Below are 16,874 nucleotides of genomic sequence, written 5' to 3' on the forward strand. Positions count from 1 at the left end.
TAGTTTAGGTTTAGGGTAGAGTTTAGTTTAGAAGGTGCGTTATTTTCAAACGTGATAGCGCAACTCACCAGACATTTAATTTCCGAACTGCTGCAATAAATACAACAACCAATTTAATAAAACATGGCTACATTCAAATTCATCCGTTTGGGAGAAAACTGAACATGCTTTATTAAGCACCACCCACTGGAGATTTTACTTTGAAAGTGTTGTGAAACATGCAAGAAGCAATGCAATTTCATTTAGCAGAAATGTTGCCTCAGGCTCAGGCAAATATTTCTAAAGAGCCTAGGATAAAACCAAAAAGAGTTAAGATATGTAAGTTACCAGAAATTCATAATTAACCCTATTCAGTTTTTTTGTCTTGTCTTAATTTTACTTAATTCATTAGTGGTACTCATCTTGCTGGATCTGTCTGATGCTTTTGACACAGTTAATCACAAGATCCCCCTGTCAACCCTCTTGACACTGGGCATCTCAGGAACCGCACTCCAGTGGTTCAAGTCTTGCTTCTCATGTAGGTCCTACAATCACGGTGTTTAAGTCGCGACATCTAGCTACTGGGGTGCCTCAGGGCTCAGTGCTTGGACCACTTCTCTTCTCCATCACTAGGATCTGTCATTCAGAAACATGACTTTTCCTATCACTGCTAGGCTGATGACACATTCCAGACGGATGATCTCGCATCTCAACCTACCTGATAGACATTTCTTGCTGGATGAAGGACCATCACTTTAACTCAACCTTGCAAAGACAGAACTGCTTGTGGTTTCAGCCAACCCAACACTTCATCGCAACTTCTCCATTCAGCTAGGCTCATCAATCATAACTCCTTCCAGGACAGCCAAGAACCTTGGAGTTGTGATTGATGATCAGTTAAACTTCACAGACCACATTGCTAAAACTGCCCGGTCCTGCAGATTTTCCTTATACAACATTAGGAAGATCAGGCCCTTTCTTTTAAAGCATGCTACACAACTCCTTGTCCAAGCTCTTGTTCTATCCAGAACAAGCTCTCTTGACATGTACTATCAAACCTAATGCATCTAAATTATAACTTTGACTTATTTAGGTAGTTAAAATTATGGATTACATGTTGGTAGAGATGTCTGAGATTGGTAATCACATTAAGGGGTTAGTTCACACAAAAAAAATAATTTCTGTAATCATTTACTCACCCTCAAGTTGTTCCAAACCTGTATGATTTTTTTCTTCTACTAAACACAACATATATTTTGAAGAATATGGGTAACCAAACAGTTGATTGACCCCATTGACTTCCATAGTATGGAAAAAATACTATCAATCAATCTGTATTTATATCTATAGCACATATACACAAGTTGACCAAAGTGCTATGGAGTTCAATAGGGGCCCATCAACTGTTTAGTTAGAAACATTCTTCAAAATATCTTATTTTATGTTCAGCAGAAGAAAGAAATTCATATAGGTTTGGAACAACTTCCATTCCAAAACAACTTCCAAAAACGAATTTTCATTTTTGGGTGAACTATCCCTTTATAGCATGTATAGCTTAATAAAGTTTGTTCATTAAACTGCTTCTATTGCTCTCATCATTTATAAGTCACATTGGATTAAAGCGTTTGCTAAATGACTAAATGTAAATGGTGCATCTTATTCCAAAAAAGAAAAGGAAAGGGAAAAAAACTCTCTTCCCTCTAACCTCCTGAATCTATTCTTCCACTTCCATCTTAATACAATACCACAACAAATCCTCCCAATGTAATGAATAAAATGACTCTAGAGTTATAGATTTAATGATTCAAAGTCAATCATATTCATTTAAAAAAATGTTTTGCACATGTTAACACTTTTAGTTGTAATGAAATTATGAAACATAATGAAAGTATTAAAATTAAAATAGTAATGTGTAAATGATGGGCTCATATGCAATTGATCAATGACTTTTGATTAACATCCTCTCTGGATCTGACCAATTATAGAATAGAACAGTTAAGGTGCGGTCACATTTATCATTGTTTAGCGGGTTTTGTGTGAAATTCAGCCATTTCAATATGAATCCACACAATCTGGTATTTTGCGATAGGGTAAAAGATTTCGCAACAGGTTCAAGTTGGTCACGCTAATTAACTGTGCTGACCAACAGAAAAGGTTGTTATGCTGCATATTATTGAAATTTCAATAATATGACAGCACCTTTAATTCTCAGACGCTATTTGTAGATGTAGATCTCTATATCAAAAGATAACTAGGAAAATCTCAGAAACATAAGAGACTGTTTCAACAACTTACATCTATCGTGCTGAGTCTGAGTCTGTCTCATCTTGGAAAGGCCTTTACTTTGTCTAGCGGGCTCATAGCGATGGGCTGAAGGTCACCTTAGAGAAAGAGCTTCAGACCCTAAAACAAAAGATAAGTCCGATCCCTTTCATTGGCCCCAAGATGGTCGTTAGTTATCTGTTAACCACATCTCCATCTCTGGAAATACTGCAGAGAGGGTTTTATTCCCACAATGGCTCAGCTGTCAAACTAACTGAAAATAGCTACAGTTTTCCCACCGCCCAAAAACAGATATGATGTTCAACATAGTGCAAAGAATTAGTTACAATGACATCTAACTATTTCCTCTACTCCTGTGTACCGACTTTTATAAATGAATTTGTTTGGTTTTTAGCACCTTTTCAGTCATAAATACATGTTGATTCTTACTAGTTGGTGTTTTCAACTGGTGGATTCAACTGAGCTTCTTCCAGGGCGGACTGTTTTCAACACAGAAGTGCAAAGACGACAAAGGGGGAAACAGGAAACCAGCATGTTCCTATTTCCTGTTAGCAGGTGAAGCTGCACTGGTATTCTTTCTTTTATTCTCCAAACCACAGTTCTTGGGGTGCAAAACTAGAGCATTTCAGAAATGCATGTCTTTTGTTTTCTTTTAAGATCAGATCAGGCAAAGTTTTATTTGCATTGCCATTGCTGCGTAACCACAAAGTACCTCTTGCCACGAGCAGTTTGTAAGTGGTTTTTGAATGTACCAAGGCAATAAAAGAATGCAGAAGAGGATCTGTGAGAAAATGATGCACACATTTATCCGCATGGACACACATATAGTCAAATACGTAAGCCCACATACACCCACACCGACACCGAATGTTTAAGACAATGGCACATCCTCCACATTTTCAGAGGCACTCATCTAAATCAAGGGAAATTATGCTAATAAAACATCTCATTATTCAGAGCTCAGAGAATCAGTCATTGACATAGCATCATTATAGATCTATTCACAAACACAGATTGGATTTCATGAAAAGGGGCTCTCATTTCCCACACTTCATCATTTATTCTTCTCTTTAAGGAACATGTCATACTTTTAGAGTTATTTCACGGAAAGTACCGGGGCTTTGGGATGAAAGTAAGGGTTTCCCGGTGGGACAGTGGTGATCATTCCTGATAGAGGGGCCTTGTGTCCGTAGTGTGGGGAGCTCCAGGTACCAGGACGGCTTCTAGAAACGGAACACTTGGTGAAACTGGGAATGTTCACTTAAAGGAATATTCTGGGTTCAATACATGTTAAGTTCAATCAACAGCACTTGTGGCATAACCTTGATGAAATTTTAATCTTTAAATGTTAAAATACCCCGTTTTAGTCAAATAGCCTCAAGACATAATATGCATGTTGACATGCTGGTTTTAGAGTGAAAACGCAGCTGTAACAATAACAAGAACAACTTGACAGCTCAAATAATACAAAAATGAACAGAATTCATGTTAGTGCTTTTATAAAATTATAAGCCCAACGTTTTTGCTTTTAAATAATTTCCATTGTAAATTCCTCACCAACCTCGATTTTTCTTTTTTTAATTAAAAGGTTAAATTGAAATAAATTAACTTTTTGTGGTAATCAACATGCTACAAATATTGCTGAACAGGCTTAACTTGTATTGAAACTAGAATTTCCAGTTAATCAAAAAGGACTATTTCACGTGAACTATAAACGAAAAAAGGTTGAAAAATTGAAAAGATCAGGAGACCAGTCACATGACCTAAAATATACACTTTCCCTTATACATTTTAACCTAAAATCTTGATGTTGATGGAAAAAGTTCATAGAAATCTTGTGTGTCAAATACTGTATTTATTTACTAATGCTTTGAAAAAGGGAGGATCATGAAGTTAGTGTGCTTTCTGGAAAATCGGACACAAGCGAATATGTCAGAGTCTGTCTTATGACAAAAGCTGCAGAGGAATAAAAACAGTTTGGACACATTTGAATTATCACCAAATAAGGAGTAGGACTAGGAGAGAGTTAGAGGAAGTTGTAAAGGTGCTGACTTTCTGCTGTAAGGAAAAGAGATGGGAGGTCTGTTTTGTCGGCAAAGGAAACAGATTTCAGAGCACCGGTGACTCCAGGAAAATGGATCTGGGTTGAGTAAAAACCACGATTACCACCGGCAACAAGAGCAGCTCAGCTTTGGATAGGGCCATCTGGAGAGGTCTGCTCCAAAAAGACGGTAAACCAGCTCTTCTGGGGCCCAGCTAGGAAACACGTTTAAAAAAAAACCACCCGGTCCTTTGGTGAGGAGTTTGGTTTTCCTCCAGTGCTTCTCTCAAACACCACCTCCTCCTTCTTCCTCTTTACTCGAGCTGCAGATGCCTCATTCCTACTCATTCTGAAAGCTGAGGACGTTTTACGTTGCAGACAGAGGGTGGAAGAGCGCTGCTGGGCTGGTTTTGTTCCTGGTAGTGTCTGTCTGATTTGACTCTTCACAAACCCACAGAAAATAACACTGCTTCATGACTTTAGTATATCACAAAGTATATTCTTCCATGTCTCTTTCTAATCTGCTTTATAAGATGACCTGAACTTTATTCAGCTTGACACGTCATTTTGGGGTCTACTAAACGATGCTTCATACACCTCCAGCCTTAGCCACATGCTGCAGAGCATCGAGGAGCATAGAACTAGAGCAGACACAGAGCACAGCCTAAACCAGAAGGGGAACATGCAGGAGATTGAAAAAAAAAGAAGTTTGACAGGACACATACTAGCAGAAACAGAGACAGAGATCAGAAGATAAATGACTGCAATGGTTTGTGGGAAACGCCTCTTCAGAGTGATCCTGTGATGTGCTTACTGTTACAGGGCATGTTTACCACCGCACTATTAGAAATGTACAATGACATAGACTAGGCTTGATTTATTAGCATTCATAACTTTACCACTATTATGTTTTAAGCAAATGTAAATATATTTACTTAGTATTCTGACCAGATAATTATGCAAGATTTATATTAGAGTATTAAATTCTTTATATTCGTATTGATTTATAAAATTATAAATTATTAACTCATCTCAGGGAATTTGAGTGTGTTTGTGGTTTTGACCACAAAAGTTGTCTTGCAAAAGAACGTTCTGAATACAAAGTCTTGCTGCCACCTACTGAGATAAAAGTGGTACAGTGAGGTGTTATGCTGGCGATAATAATAAAAAGGTCTGTATTGCATTTCTCTGTGTGAAGGTCTTAAAGGTTGAATGTCATGAAAATGATGGGTCTCAAAATGATTTTTTTTTTTTTTTGCATAAAGAAATTGATTAGGCATACTATTTTTTAAGGACCTTTAAGATTTTTGTCAGTTTTTCAATATTTACATTGCAAACATTGCAAATTATGCAGTTACTATATCGCATGCATTTTACTATTGGTTTTTTTTTTTTGTAATTGCCATTATTGTCATTGGTGATTGTCATTGGGTTCTAATACAGAGCAGTGTTATTTGAGTGACATTTAGATTCTATTATAGTTTTATTATTATTTTTATATTTTTATTTTCACATTTTAATTTTAGTTTTTTTCACTGTTATTGTAAGTTTTTTTTAAATGTCTATGTAGTTTTCATACATTTTTAATTCAGTTTTAGTTTCAGTATCAACACTAAAAATTGTTGCTTCCTTAAATTTTTAAGTGCAATCAACTTAATGTTAACATAATTTCATTTTAAATGAAATTAAAAAAAATTTGAATCTTGTTTAACTTGTAAAAAAAAGTTGAAAATTGCTTAACATATTTTGATGAGTTACAGCAATGTAAAAACACGTTGTCATAACCTACTTATATATTTATTTTACAGTGAAGTTAAACTAAATGAAAATAAGAAATTCTGCCTTAAATTTATATTTTATTTCAGTTAATGTTTATTTTATTTCAAGCATCAAAAATATATATTTTAATGGTTTTATTGCAGTTTCAGTTTATTATAATAATGCTGATGCAAAGTAACTGTTGTCTGTTAGATAAATGCACTAAAACAACTTTTTTATTATTTAGCAATTTTTTTTTGCATTATATTTATGGGAAGGAGATTTGTTGCATTATGTTTAATGAGATTTTGATTAAGAATTTTATAAATGAAGAAGGATAGAAAGACCAAGAACGACTATAAGAAAGACCATAAGTGCCTATTTGTCAACATAGATATAAACACTAGATGTTGCCTTGGCTATGGCAGTTCATTGGAACGAATGCGTCAATAGAGCCGCCATCATGGAACAGGGGAGCCCCTCATCAGCGTCAATGTAGGAAAAGGTATAACGGAGATAAAATCACCATAAATCGTCATGAATGTGATTTCAGTTGTTTTGGTTCATTCCAATGGTCAGACATGTATTTATCATGAGTCCAGAGAAATAAAAATAAAAATAAAAAAATTTCACATTCTTGTGAAATGTAATCCCTTGTTGCTGTCTGGTTTTTAGATTTCGTTTGTGTGAACATCCATACGCAGCACAAAAGTCCGGCATCATCCATGAATTCAGCGTTTCCTAGCTACTTCCTATGACAAGACCCCTATTCCAAGATGGCGGCAGTTTTGACGCATGCTTAGAACCCCAAGGTGACATCTAGTGTATATATTTATAATTTGTCAAGACAATAACATCACAAAGCAAAAAATCCATTCATTCATTTTCCAAACCGCTTGTCCTATTTCGGGTTGCGGGATGATGGAGTTGATCCCAAAGTCTTGAACCATAGTCATGGAATATCCTGGATAGATGGCCAGTCCATCACAGACAAAGCAAACTATCTTAATCTGAAATTTTGTGATGACTTACCCTGTTTGTGGAGTATACGGTAAAGAAGGCAGACTGTCAGCTGAGGTCTGTGGTCTGTTAAACTTGGCTTTTCCAGTGTAACCAGGTATAGTAGTTCGGCTAGAGAGAAAACAAAACATCTTCCTTATAAAGAGCTCTGTAGGATGGTTAACTTATGATGTATACAAAAATATACAGATCAGACTAATACTAGCTGGCATAGGTGTGAGGGGGCACTGTGGTCCGCAGAACAGTCAGAGGGACAAAGTCTTCTTCTGGGACGTCCACACTGTCCATGTTCTCAGAGCCTACCGTACCACTGTACAGTACAGAGAGATCACAAATATCTCTCAAAGGCTTAATAAATGTACTGGAAAATAACCAAACAGCAATACACTGACAGGTATGCAACCTATTTGTTTGGAGTAGTTTATAACAAACATTTGTGTATAGAAATGATCATAACTTTACTAAAGATATCTGCATCTGCTTACCAATATAAAGGTACATGGCCCGATTTTGGAAATGGACTGGTGCTGTTAATTGAAAACAATTTTCAGAAACAACTCACAGGGCACTATACAGTATAAACTCAGAACCTAAAGATAAAATGCTGTAGATCAAACTAGCATGGTATTAAAAATGCCAAGGTCATGGGTCCGAATGCAAGAACGGATAACAGTGTACCTTGAATACAGCATAACTCGCGTTGGATAAAAGTGTCTGCCTAATGCATTACTGGGGTATTTAAATCACTTACAAGCTGATGGGTTTCCTTGTGTTAAATGTGGCACGCAACTGATGTTTGTTCCAACGGGAACCAATAGCCTGAAAGCAAAGAAATATCTCTGAATGTCTCAGATGTTCAGCAGAAAAACCTCACTTCCAGTTCAGCAGACTCACCTGCCACGACTCAGGTCTGCTGTGGTATCGCTTCAGCACCAATCTTTGACTCATGGGGTCAGACATTTTTTCCAGAGTAGTTGTGGGTGGTTTGTGGCGAGGAGGTAACTTTGAGTCCCAGTCTACATTCTCATAACCTCTATTACAGAGCATATCCACAATCACATGTAGGCATATGAACACTCAGCTGGCATATTAGCATCTACAATATCCTTGTTTTTACATGGGTGTTTGAAGTCACCATGAAATCAAATATTGTGGTAGTTATTATGGATTTATTAGTACACAACATTATTATTTTAATTCATGTGGTCTCGTAATCTTTCATCAAAATAACTTCCCCTCCCCAAGCAATGACTTCTCTTCTCTGATGATGTGTTTACCGGCACGAGGGCAGGACCACCTGTCACTCACATGACATCACAGCAATAGCAAACTACAATCATCAATCAATCGCTGATGGACAAAAAAAGTCCTGCCATACATTTTTTCTTATTCAAGAAGCATGGTCACAATAGCGAAGAAAATACCATTGCAAACTCCAGTTAGAAAAATTGACAAATGTATACCTTGAATACACTGTATGTTTTGGATAAAAGTGCCTGTCAAATGTGTTAACAGACAAATGGTACAGAAAACATCAATTTGTCAAGTAAAGAGAGTCTTGGAAGATATATTGTTGTAGTTCTGCTATTAATGGAGCTTTTAGAGCAAACATATTCAGACCTTTGGGCTGCAGAAGTGTAGATGTATTGTCGAGCTGCCATTGCTCTGCTATCGAAAAGAACAGATGGTCCTGGACGCTAAGAAGGGATAGTAAAAAGACAATGGCATATTATTAGCAAATATCCTATGGTCTAAAAGTGTGACATAATAGGGCAAATATAACAAATTAAGTTTAAAAATTATTTCTTTCTTCCATGGAACAGAATAATGAAAATTTTGAAGAATTATTTTAGCTCTTTTGTGTGTAATGACATTTAATAGGGACTGGAGCACGGCTTATGTTTAAAAAAAATATGCAAAAGCAGGCCGTTATAAAAGTAGTTTAAACAATTCTTTGCATGCTCTTTATTCAACATTTTCTGAAGCCATAAAATGCTTTACCTTGTGTCAACGCGCTGCAACTGAAGAAAACGCATGCAAATAGAAAAACACCCGCAAATTAAGAAAACATCTTCATCTTCAACACATGGATGCTCCAAATACTCACAACACAACCAAATACAGAAATAGAACAGAACACAGAACAGAACTGCAAATACTGCTGCAAATAGAACAGAACAGAATGTTGCAGGGGACCCCAATAAGTGACGAACCCGGCTGGAACGTGCTTATAGCTCAAAGTCTACTTTTTTTTTTTTTTTTTTTTTTAAATCTTTTTTTTCTTCTTTGCAAAACATCCAGAGATGAAATGTTTATGACATAACTTTGTATAGCCAACAATATGTTCATTGTCATCAGAATACAAATGAGAAAAGAACAGTTAGCCTAAAAAAAAACACTAAAAAAGATAGAGAAAAAGAAAATGAGGTTAAGATTTTAATCTATACATCAGTTAGACAAATTTTGTCATGTTATGTTTAAATAAGTTTCATAAGAAATGTTAGGTAATACAGAGTCAAAAGATGAGACAGCAAGTTTTAAAGTTGAGACTCACACACAGATATTTATTTGCAACAGTTATGTTAATAAGAAATTTCTGTTGTAAGAACAGCTATTCAGCTGATGGACACCGTGGAGCGTTGTCATGGGAACATCCCAGGTGAAAATAATGAGAAAATAGGCCTATTTCACAAAAATGGCCGCCGAGACCGGAAGTTGGGTAAGCTATTTTCCGCTGAAAGCGCTAGCAGCAGCAGTCGGAGAACAATGGCGGAGACTAAAAAGCAGTCAGACCTGTTGCGCACCTATATGTTTCAACTTAAAAAAGCTTTGGATTTGGGCTATACGAAGAGAGAAGGGGCTGACGTTTCCTGTGAGGAAAGGCAGCACTTTTTTGTGTGCTAATCACTTGACGGAGGATGAAGTCCGTGTTTGAGAGTCCGGACTGAAACCAACTGAAACCAATTTTGATCTTTTCACATTTCCCCGAAAACTGTCAACAAAACGGACAACATCTGCTATACGTACTTTTGGCAAATAAATGAATGACTGAGAGAAAACACGCTGTTCACAGCCCATTTTGAGAATGAATGACGATCGCAGCGGGCGGCGTCTCAACCGGAAGTATCGCTACCCTACTTCTCGGTTGCTATTTTGTGAAATAGGCCTATGGCACACAAGTGTCCTGCTCACTCCAAAGTCCCAACTTCAAGGGCTCTGCCCTTCGAAGGGAGTAGGCCACAGGGATACTCATGAGCAGTATGTCACAGTGTTGGTTTGTGTTTCCCCGGGTGTCCACTAGAGGTCTCTTTCCCTTACTGTCACCATTCATTCTGGAACTGCATTTCCCACAATCCTTTGTCTGTTCTCATCACTCATCATTGCACGCAGCTGTTTCTTATTACATTTTTAAGTTCTGTGTATAAATACCCTGTCTGTGTCAGTCCATGTCATGGAGTCGTTGTTAGATGTCCTTCACCCTTTATAGTTGGTTTCTTGTCTGTTCATGTTTTGTTTCTTGTTTTCGAACTGCTTGCCTTTTTTGGATTTGACCCCTGCCTGGAAGACTACGATTTGGATTACCCTATATTAAACTACTGCTATTGGATTTTCTGCCTCCTGTGTGTGTTACGTGACAGAACGACTCCGTCACACATAATCCAGCGGTAATTTTCATTTTTTATTTTCTATTATTTTTGTAAGATCTCGTCCCCAGTCACTATGTGGATTCCACGTAACAAACGTTCTCCTGCTGAGAGAGAGAATGGGATCTCTTTACTAGAGTATTTTTCTAGATGTGCACAAAGACATGAGGAGATCAGGACAGCTGAAGCTTCACCACGGGTCTCATTGAGCGCAGGGACTTTGTCGAGGGTTTCGTCCAGTTCAAAGGCGACAGAAATCCGTCTGAAGGGACAGAGGAGGAGGAGAAGGAGACCTCCGTCTGCCCAGTCAGAGACTGTTCACGTTCCGTCTGCCCAGTCAGAGACTGTTCACGTTCCGTCTGCCTACCTGGACTATCTGGAGCGTCTGGCTCGGATCCTGGACATGCCTGTGTCTGCTGTTCCAGAGCCGGAACCAGTGTCTGCTGTTCCAGAGCCGGAGGCAGAGCCAGTGCCCGTTCGAGAGCCGGAGGCAGAGCCAGTGCCCGTTCGAGAGCCGGAGGCAGAGCCAGTGCCCGTTCGAGAGCCGGAGGCAGAGCCAGTGCCCGTTCGAGAGCCGGAGGCAGAGCCAGTGCCCGTTCGAGAGCCGGAGGCAGAGCCAGTGCCCGTTCGAGAGCCGGAGGCAGAGCCAGTGCCCGTTCGAGAGCCGGAGGCAGAGCCAGTGCCCGTTCGAGAGCCGGAGGCAGAGCCAGTGCCCGTTCGAGAGCCGGAGGCAGAGCCAGTGCCCGTTCGAGAGCCGGAGGCAGAGCCAGTGCCCGTTCGAGAGCCGGAGGCAGAGCCAGTGCCCGTTCGAGAGCCGGAGGCAGAGCCAGTGCCCGTTCGAGAGCCGGAGGCAGAGCCATTGCCCGTTCCAGAACCGGAGGCAGAGCCATTGCCCGTTCCAGAACCGGAGGCAGAGCCATTGCCCGTTCCAGAACCGGAGGCAGAGCCATTGCCCGTTCCAGAACCGGAGGCAGAGCCATTGCCTGTTCCAGAACCGGAGGCAGAGCCATTGCCTGTTCCAGAACCGGAGGCAGAGCCATTGCCTGTTCCAGAACCGGAGGCAGAGCCATTGCCTGTTCCAGAACCGGAGGCAGAGCCATTGCCTGTTCCAGAACCGGAGGCAGAGCCATTGCCTGTTCCAGAACCGGAGGCAGAGCCATTGCCTGTTCCAGAACCGGAGGCAGAGCCATTGCCTGTTCCAGAACCGGAGGCAGAGCCATTGCCTGTTCCAGAACCGGAGGCAGAGCCATTGCCTGTTCCAGAACCGGAGGCAGAGCCATTGCCTGTTCCAGAACCGGAGGCAGAGCCTTTGCCGGTTCCAGAGCCGGAGGCAGAGCCAGTACCCGTTCCAGAGCCGGAGGCAGAGCCAGTGCCGTCTGCCTTCTTGGATCTGGACTATCTGGAGCGTCTGGCTCGGATTCTGGACATGCCCGTGTCTGCTGTTCCAGAGCTGGAGCCAGTGTCTGCTGTTCCAGAGCCAGAGCCAGAGCCTGCTGTTCCTGAGCCAGTTCCTGTTGTTCCTTAGCCGGAGCCAGTGTCTGCTGTTCCTGAGCCGGAGTCAGTGTCTGCTGTTCCTGAGCCGGAGCCAGTGTCTGCTGTTCCTGAGCCGGAGCCAGTGTCTGCTGTTCCTGAGCCGGAGCCAGTGTCTGCTGTTCCTGAGCCGGAGCCAGTGTCTGCTGTTCCTGAGCCGGAGCCAGCGTCTGCTGTTCCTGAGCCGGAGCCAGCGTCTGCTGTTCCTGAGCCGGAGCCAGTGACTGCTGTTCCTGAGCCGGAGCCAGTGACTGCTGTTCCTGAGCCGGAGCCAGTGACTGCTGTTCCTGAGCCGGAGCCAGTGACTGCTGTTCCTGAGCCGGAGCCAGTGACTGCTGTTCGTGAGCCGGAGCCAGTGACTGCTGTTCGTGAGCCGGAGCCAGTGACTGCTGTTCCTGAGCCGGAGCCAGTGACTGCTGTTCCTGAGCCGGAGCCAGTGACTGCTGTTCCTGAGCCGGAGCCAGTGACTGCTGTTCCTGAGCCGGAGCCAGTGACTGCTGTTCCTGAGCCGGAGCCAGTGACTGCTGTTCCTGAGCCGGAGCCAGTGACTGCTGTTCCTGAGCCGGAGCCAGTGACTGCTGAGCCGGAGCCAGTGACTGCTGTTCCTGAGCCGGAGCCAGTGACTGCTGCTGAGCCAATGTTTGTTTCTGTGTTTGTGTCTGTCCTTGTGGTTGTTACTGTCCTTGTGTCTGTTCCTGAGCCGGTGTCTGTTCCTGAGTCGGTGTCTGTTCCTGAGCCGTGGCCGCCCGAGTAGGGATGGGAATTGATAAGAATTTAACGATTCCGATTCCATTATCGATATTGCTTATCGATTCGATTCCTTATCGATTCTCTTATCGATTCTCATTGGGTGATGGAATAAGTATTAACTCGCTTTAATATCTGATCAGAAGACACAGCACAGAGTATTAGTGGTTTGAACAACGTAGCGGGTGTGTGACGTCATGACAGATTTGCAACGAGCGGAACCGATAAGAGGCAGGTTAAGCAAACATGCTAACGGTTCCAAGGAATCGGTTCACTGGGCACCGGTTCTGAAGAAAAACCGGTTCTCGATTCCCATCCCTACGCCCGAGTGGTCGTCTTCGCCCTGGTCGTCACCGCCATGGCCACCCAAGGGGTCTGCACCGCCCTGGCTGCCCGAGGGGTCGTCTTCGCCCTGGTCGTCACCGCCATGGCCGCCCGAGTGGTCGTCTTCGCCCTGGCCGCCCGAGGGGTCTTCACCGCCCTGGCCGCCCGAGGGGTCTTCACCGCCCTGGCCGCCCGAGGGGTCGTCTGCTTCGCCCTGGCCGCCCGCCCGTCTACTCTGCGCCTACTGGCCTAATGCATAAACATTGTGGGAAGCGCGCTAGTCAGATGGGATTTAAACTTTGTGGGAGACCCAAGTTTGCTTTAAAGACGAAATTAAACGTACCCAACACAATGTTCTCTCACCATGATTTCACCGCGTTGAGTGACAGCGTGGTCTTGTGGCTTTCAGAGCAGAAACAAAAGTCGTTGCTCTCCGAGTGTTTTTTCGTCGTCTTTTTTGCTACCACAGAAACCGAAAATTCTCGGGACAGCAGCATTTGTCCAAATTTAAATCTTAACCTTTCTATTTCATCAGAAACGATCTTAAAACAGGGCTTTAAGTGTAAAATACCGAACTTGTCCATTAATTGTAACAACTGCATGTAAAAGTGCGACCAGTACAATTCTTCAAAATGTCTCTTTTTATGTTCCAAGGGAGACAGAGAGTTAAAAATAATACGGGTTTGGAGCAACATGAGGGTGAGTTAATGATAACAGAATGTTCATTTTTGGGTGAACTATTTCTTTAAGGCACATTTCACATGAATTGTTAATGTTCAGTGCTGTAAAAGTGATAAAGCTTAGAACAAACAGCATATAAGAGTAATATTACAGTATCAGGGATGAATAATTGAGCATGACTGACCGTATTTATTTCATGGCTTTCCTGGGAGGGGTGTTCAGTACTGTGTGCACTTGTCCAACCTGATGACAAAGCAGACGGAATACGTTAATAAATATGTAAATTGCTTTTTGTTACACACTGCTACAGTCTTTCCAAACATGCAGGCCTGTAACAAAAAAGGTTGCAGTTACTTCCAAGGTTTGCCTTCAATGCTGCCTCTGGTTTCATCCTGGAGTTCCACCTCTTGTGCTCAGACTTGTCATATATCAGAGCTGAAGGTCTGGTTGGAGGAGTCTGAGGCCTGTCTCGTGCTCCTGCCGGAACCCACAGATCAGAAGGGGTGTAAACAGTTTCGATGAATGGGGTTCTGCTCTTTGCTTCCAGGCGCACCTGTGCCCCTGCACTCAGTTGACCGGAGCACGGATCTATTAGAGTCAGATAGTCACGCAGTGCCACCCGAGAAGAGTTTTCATCTGGTGTCTGGGCTCCAGGATTGAATTTGGAGAATGCACGTCTGTCTGTCTCGACCATGCTCTCAAAGTCATACCTTCCCTCTGGACCCTTCTCACAGGGCAGATTCATACTTCTGCACAGCCACCTGCTCACTGCATCTGAACCCTCACAGGGTGTCTTGAGAAGTATTACACGATAAGGTTCTCGTTCCACCTCCATTAATGATTTATAAAAGCAAACAATTAACCAATAAATAGAATATATTTCCATAAACGCAGCATCTCTCTTCTTGATGTGGTGGGATTATGCAGATGGAAGCCGCAGGTGTAATCATCAGCGATCGCTGTTGCCAGGAGACTGTCATTAGTTTGTCATTAGATTGCCTCCTGTGTCACTGCAGTCAGCGGGGGTCAAATTGCTGGCATGTGTCTGTAAACTGACACGCTGGGACTCAATCGACTCACAATGAAGCTAAAACTCATTATTGAGAAGAATTACAGATCGTCATGTATTTTGGACAGCTAAATTTGAATTAGAATGATGATTAACGGTTTAAGTAGTAATGATTTTAATGCATGTAGGATGTTGAATGCAAAATAACTAACCGTAATAACATTCAATGGTCACTAGGTGGAAACCTAGATCAGACAATTTGGGCTATGATGTTGTCTCACATGATGATGGTATGAGTTCTTATATGAAGCCAAATAAAATTATTACAGCCGAACCATAACCCAACCTCTTACAGAGACCTTTTGTCAGTTTCACACGTGATATAAGTTATATATCAATAAGTTATTATCTATTATTATCTATCTGCAACTATCTTCTACATTGTAATAACCACAGTGTCGCCCCAATTGTAGAGTTTTCCGGCTGTACTATAATCATAGGAACAACTGGTCCCCACAAGGATAGAAAAAAAGAGCACAAACACACTTATGTAACATACCAATATCTTATGTTAAGGTACAATGGGGCTTAAAATGGTCTTGTTCCATAATGAATATATAAAATAAATAATTATCATTGTCAACTCTATTATCTATTCTACTAAATGTACAGGATATATATATATATATATATATATATATATATATATATATATATATATATATATATATATATATATATATATATGTAAATGTACACACACAATGTGTATATGTATAATGTATTATTTTCAGCATCATAAATGTTTGTTATGTACTGTTAGTAGTGAGGGATCGTGCAGTAAGCAACAGAGTCAGAGGAAGATGCTTTATGACTATGATTAATAAAAAAAATTGTCTAAAATAAAATATATTTAACTTTGGACTACAATTAGTATACCAATAAATATTCTTTAGTGCATAGTTGGTTTTTCTGCATGTTCACTGAAGCAAAATGTATCTCATATAGTCTGCCTCAGTGGCCAAAGTTAGTAGATGGTTGGCTTGATATAAATGGTCAAATGTAATATTCTTCTTTATACTGGTTTATAAAAACAGCTTTGTCATTAATATGGCTGTGTGTGCTTGTGCTCTTGATGAGAATGCCCTTGCATATCTGGGTGTCACAACATGGCACTGATGACGGTGATAAGCGCTGATAGCCGATGTTAATCTCTGGCCTTCGTTATCATAAACACCAAACAAACATTCAGGAAGCTGTGTATGCTGGAAACGGCAGGTTAAAAATAGTCCAATTAGAATTATTTAATTGCCTTGTTCTTGTTCAAGAGAGAGAGAATAACATCCAAAAACATCCAAAAACTTGTCAGCACTGTTTTCGGGGGGTGGGGGGTGGGGGGGGGGGGGGGGGGGGGGGGTTCAAATTCAGACTTTCCCTTTAATAATTTACACCTTTCAATAGTGCTTGCTTTGTTTCAAAAGAAAAAAAATTGGATACTGTGTCTCAGGCTTTATGTTCTTTACTGCTAAAAACAGATTGTAGGTTTGCTCGACTCAATGCAAAAGCTTCAAGGCTGAATATTAATCATTATCCTATACATTGTTTTTTTACGCATAGCTTTTTTTAGGACTTGCACTGGCCCACATTTCTCCAAGAAGAAAATCATGTGGCATGATCAAACTATTACCAGCTAGTGACCAGTAAAAATACTGTGAATACCATTGTGAAAATATACAACAAAGATATGGTGCTCATTAAGATGTGAACAGATAAAAAGGTTTAAATAAATTAATTGAGGCCATTTGACAGTCATTTAACAGTCATTTATGTTATTTATACTTACATTTGCATTTTCATT

At 40.9% G+C, this 16,874-nt stretch overlaps 1 protein-coding gene across 1 annotated transcript; it reads right to left on the bottom strand.

Moving 5' to 3' along the window:
• Positions 1-3,110: 3,110 nt before the first annotated feature.
• Positions 3,111-14,893, bottom strand: spmip7 (sperm microtubule inner protein 7). The gene is made up of 9 exons (XM_077197231.1): positions 14,362-14,893; positions 14,192-14,250; positions 8,702-8,778; positions 7,976-8,114; positions 7,833-7,900; positions 7,567-7,608; positions 7,284-7,391; positions 7,094-7,192; positions 3,111-3,485 (listed from the first exon to the last, which is right to left on the bottom strand). Exons 1-9 carry the CDS (start codon positions 14,891-14,893, stop codon positions 3,359-3,361), a joined length of 1,251 nt encoding a protein of 416 aa, XP_077053346.1. The 3' UTR covers positions 3,111-3,358.
• Between the last annotated feature and the right edge of the window lie 1,981 nt (positions 14,894-16,874).

The sequence above is a fragment of the Siphateles boraxobius genome, unplaced genomic scaffold (genome assembly GCF_051911475.1).
Source record: "Siphateles boraxobius isolate OS27281-9 unplaced genomic scaffold, OSU_SipBor_1 37, whole genome shotgun sequence".
Lineage (NCBI taxonomy): Eukaryota > Metazoa > Chordata > Actinopteri > Cypriniformes > Leuciscidae > Siphateles > Siphateles boraxobius.

What these genes read in the sequence shown, in the direction of transcription:
- spmip7 (XM_077197231.1), bottom strand. Translation starts at nt 14,893, where the DNA reads ATGGAAATATATTCTATTTATTGGTTAATTGTTTGCTTTTATAAATCA. An exon ending in ATTGAAGGCAAACCTTGGAA is followed by an intron (nt 14,251 to 14,361) that starts GTAACTGCAACC and finishes CTTTGTCATCAG; the next exon opens with GTTGGACAAGTGCACACAGT. An exon ending in CCGTATACTCCACAAACAGG is followed by an intron (nt 3,486 to 7,093) that starts GTAAGTCATCAC and finishes TTCCGTTTCTAG; the next exon opens with AAGCCGTCCTGGTACCTGGA.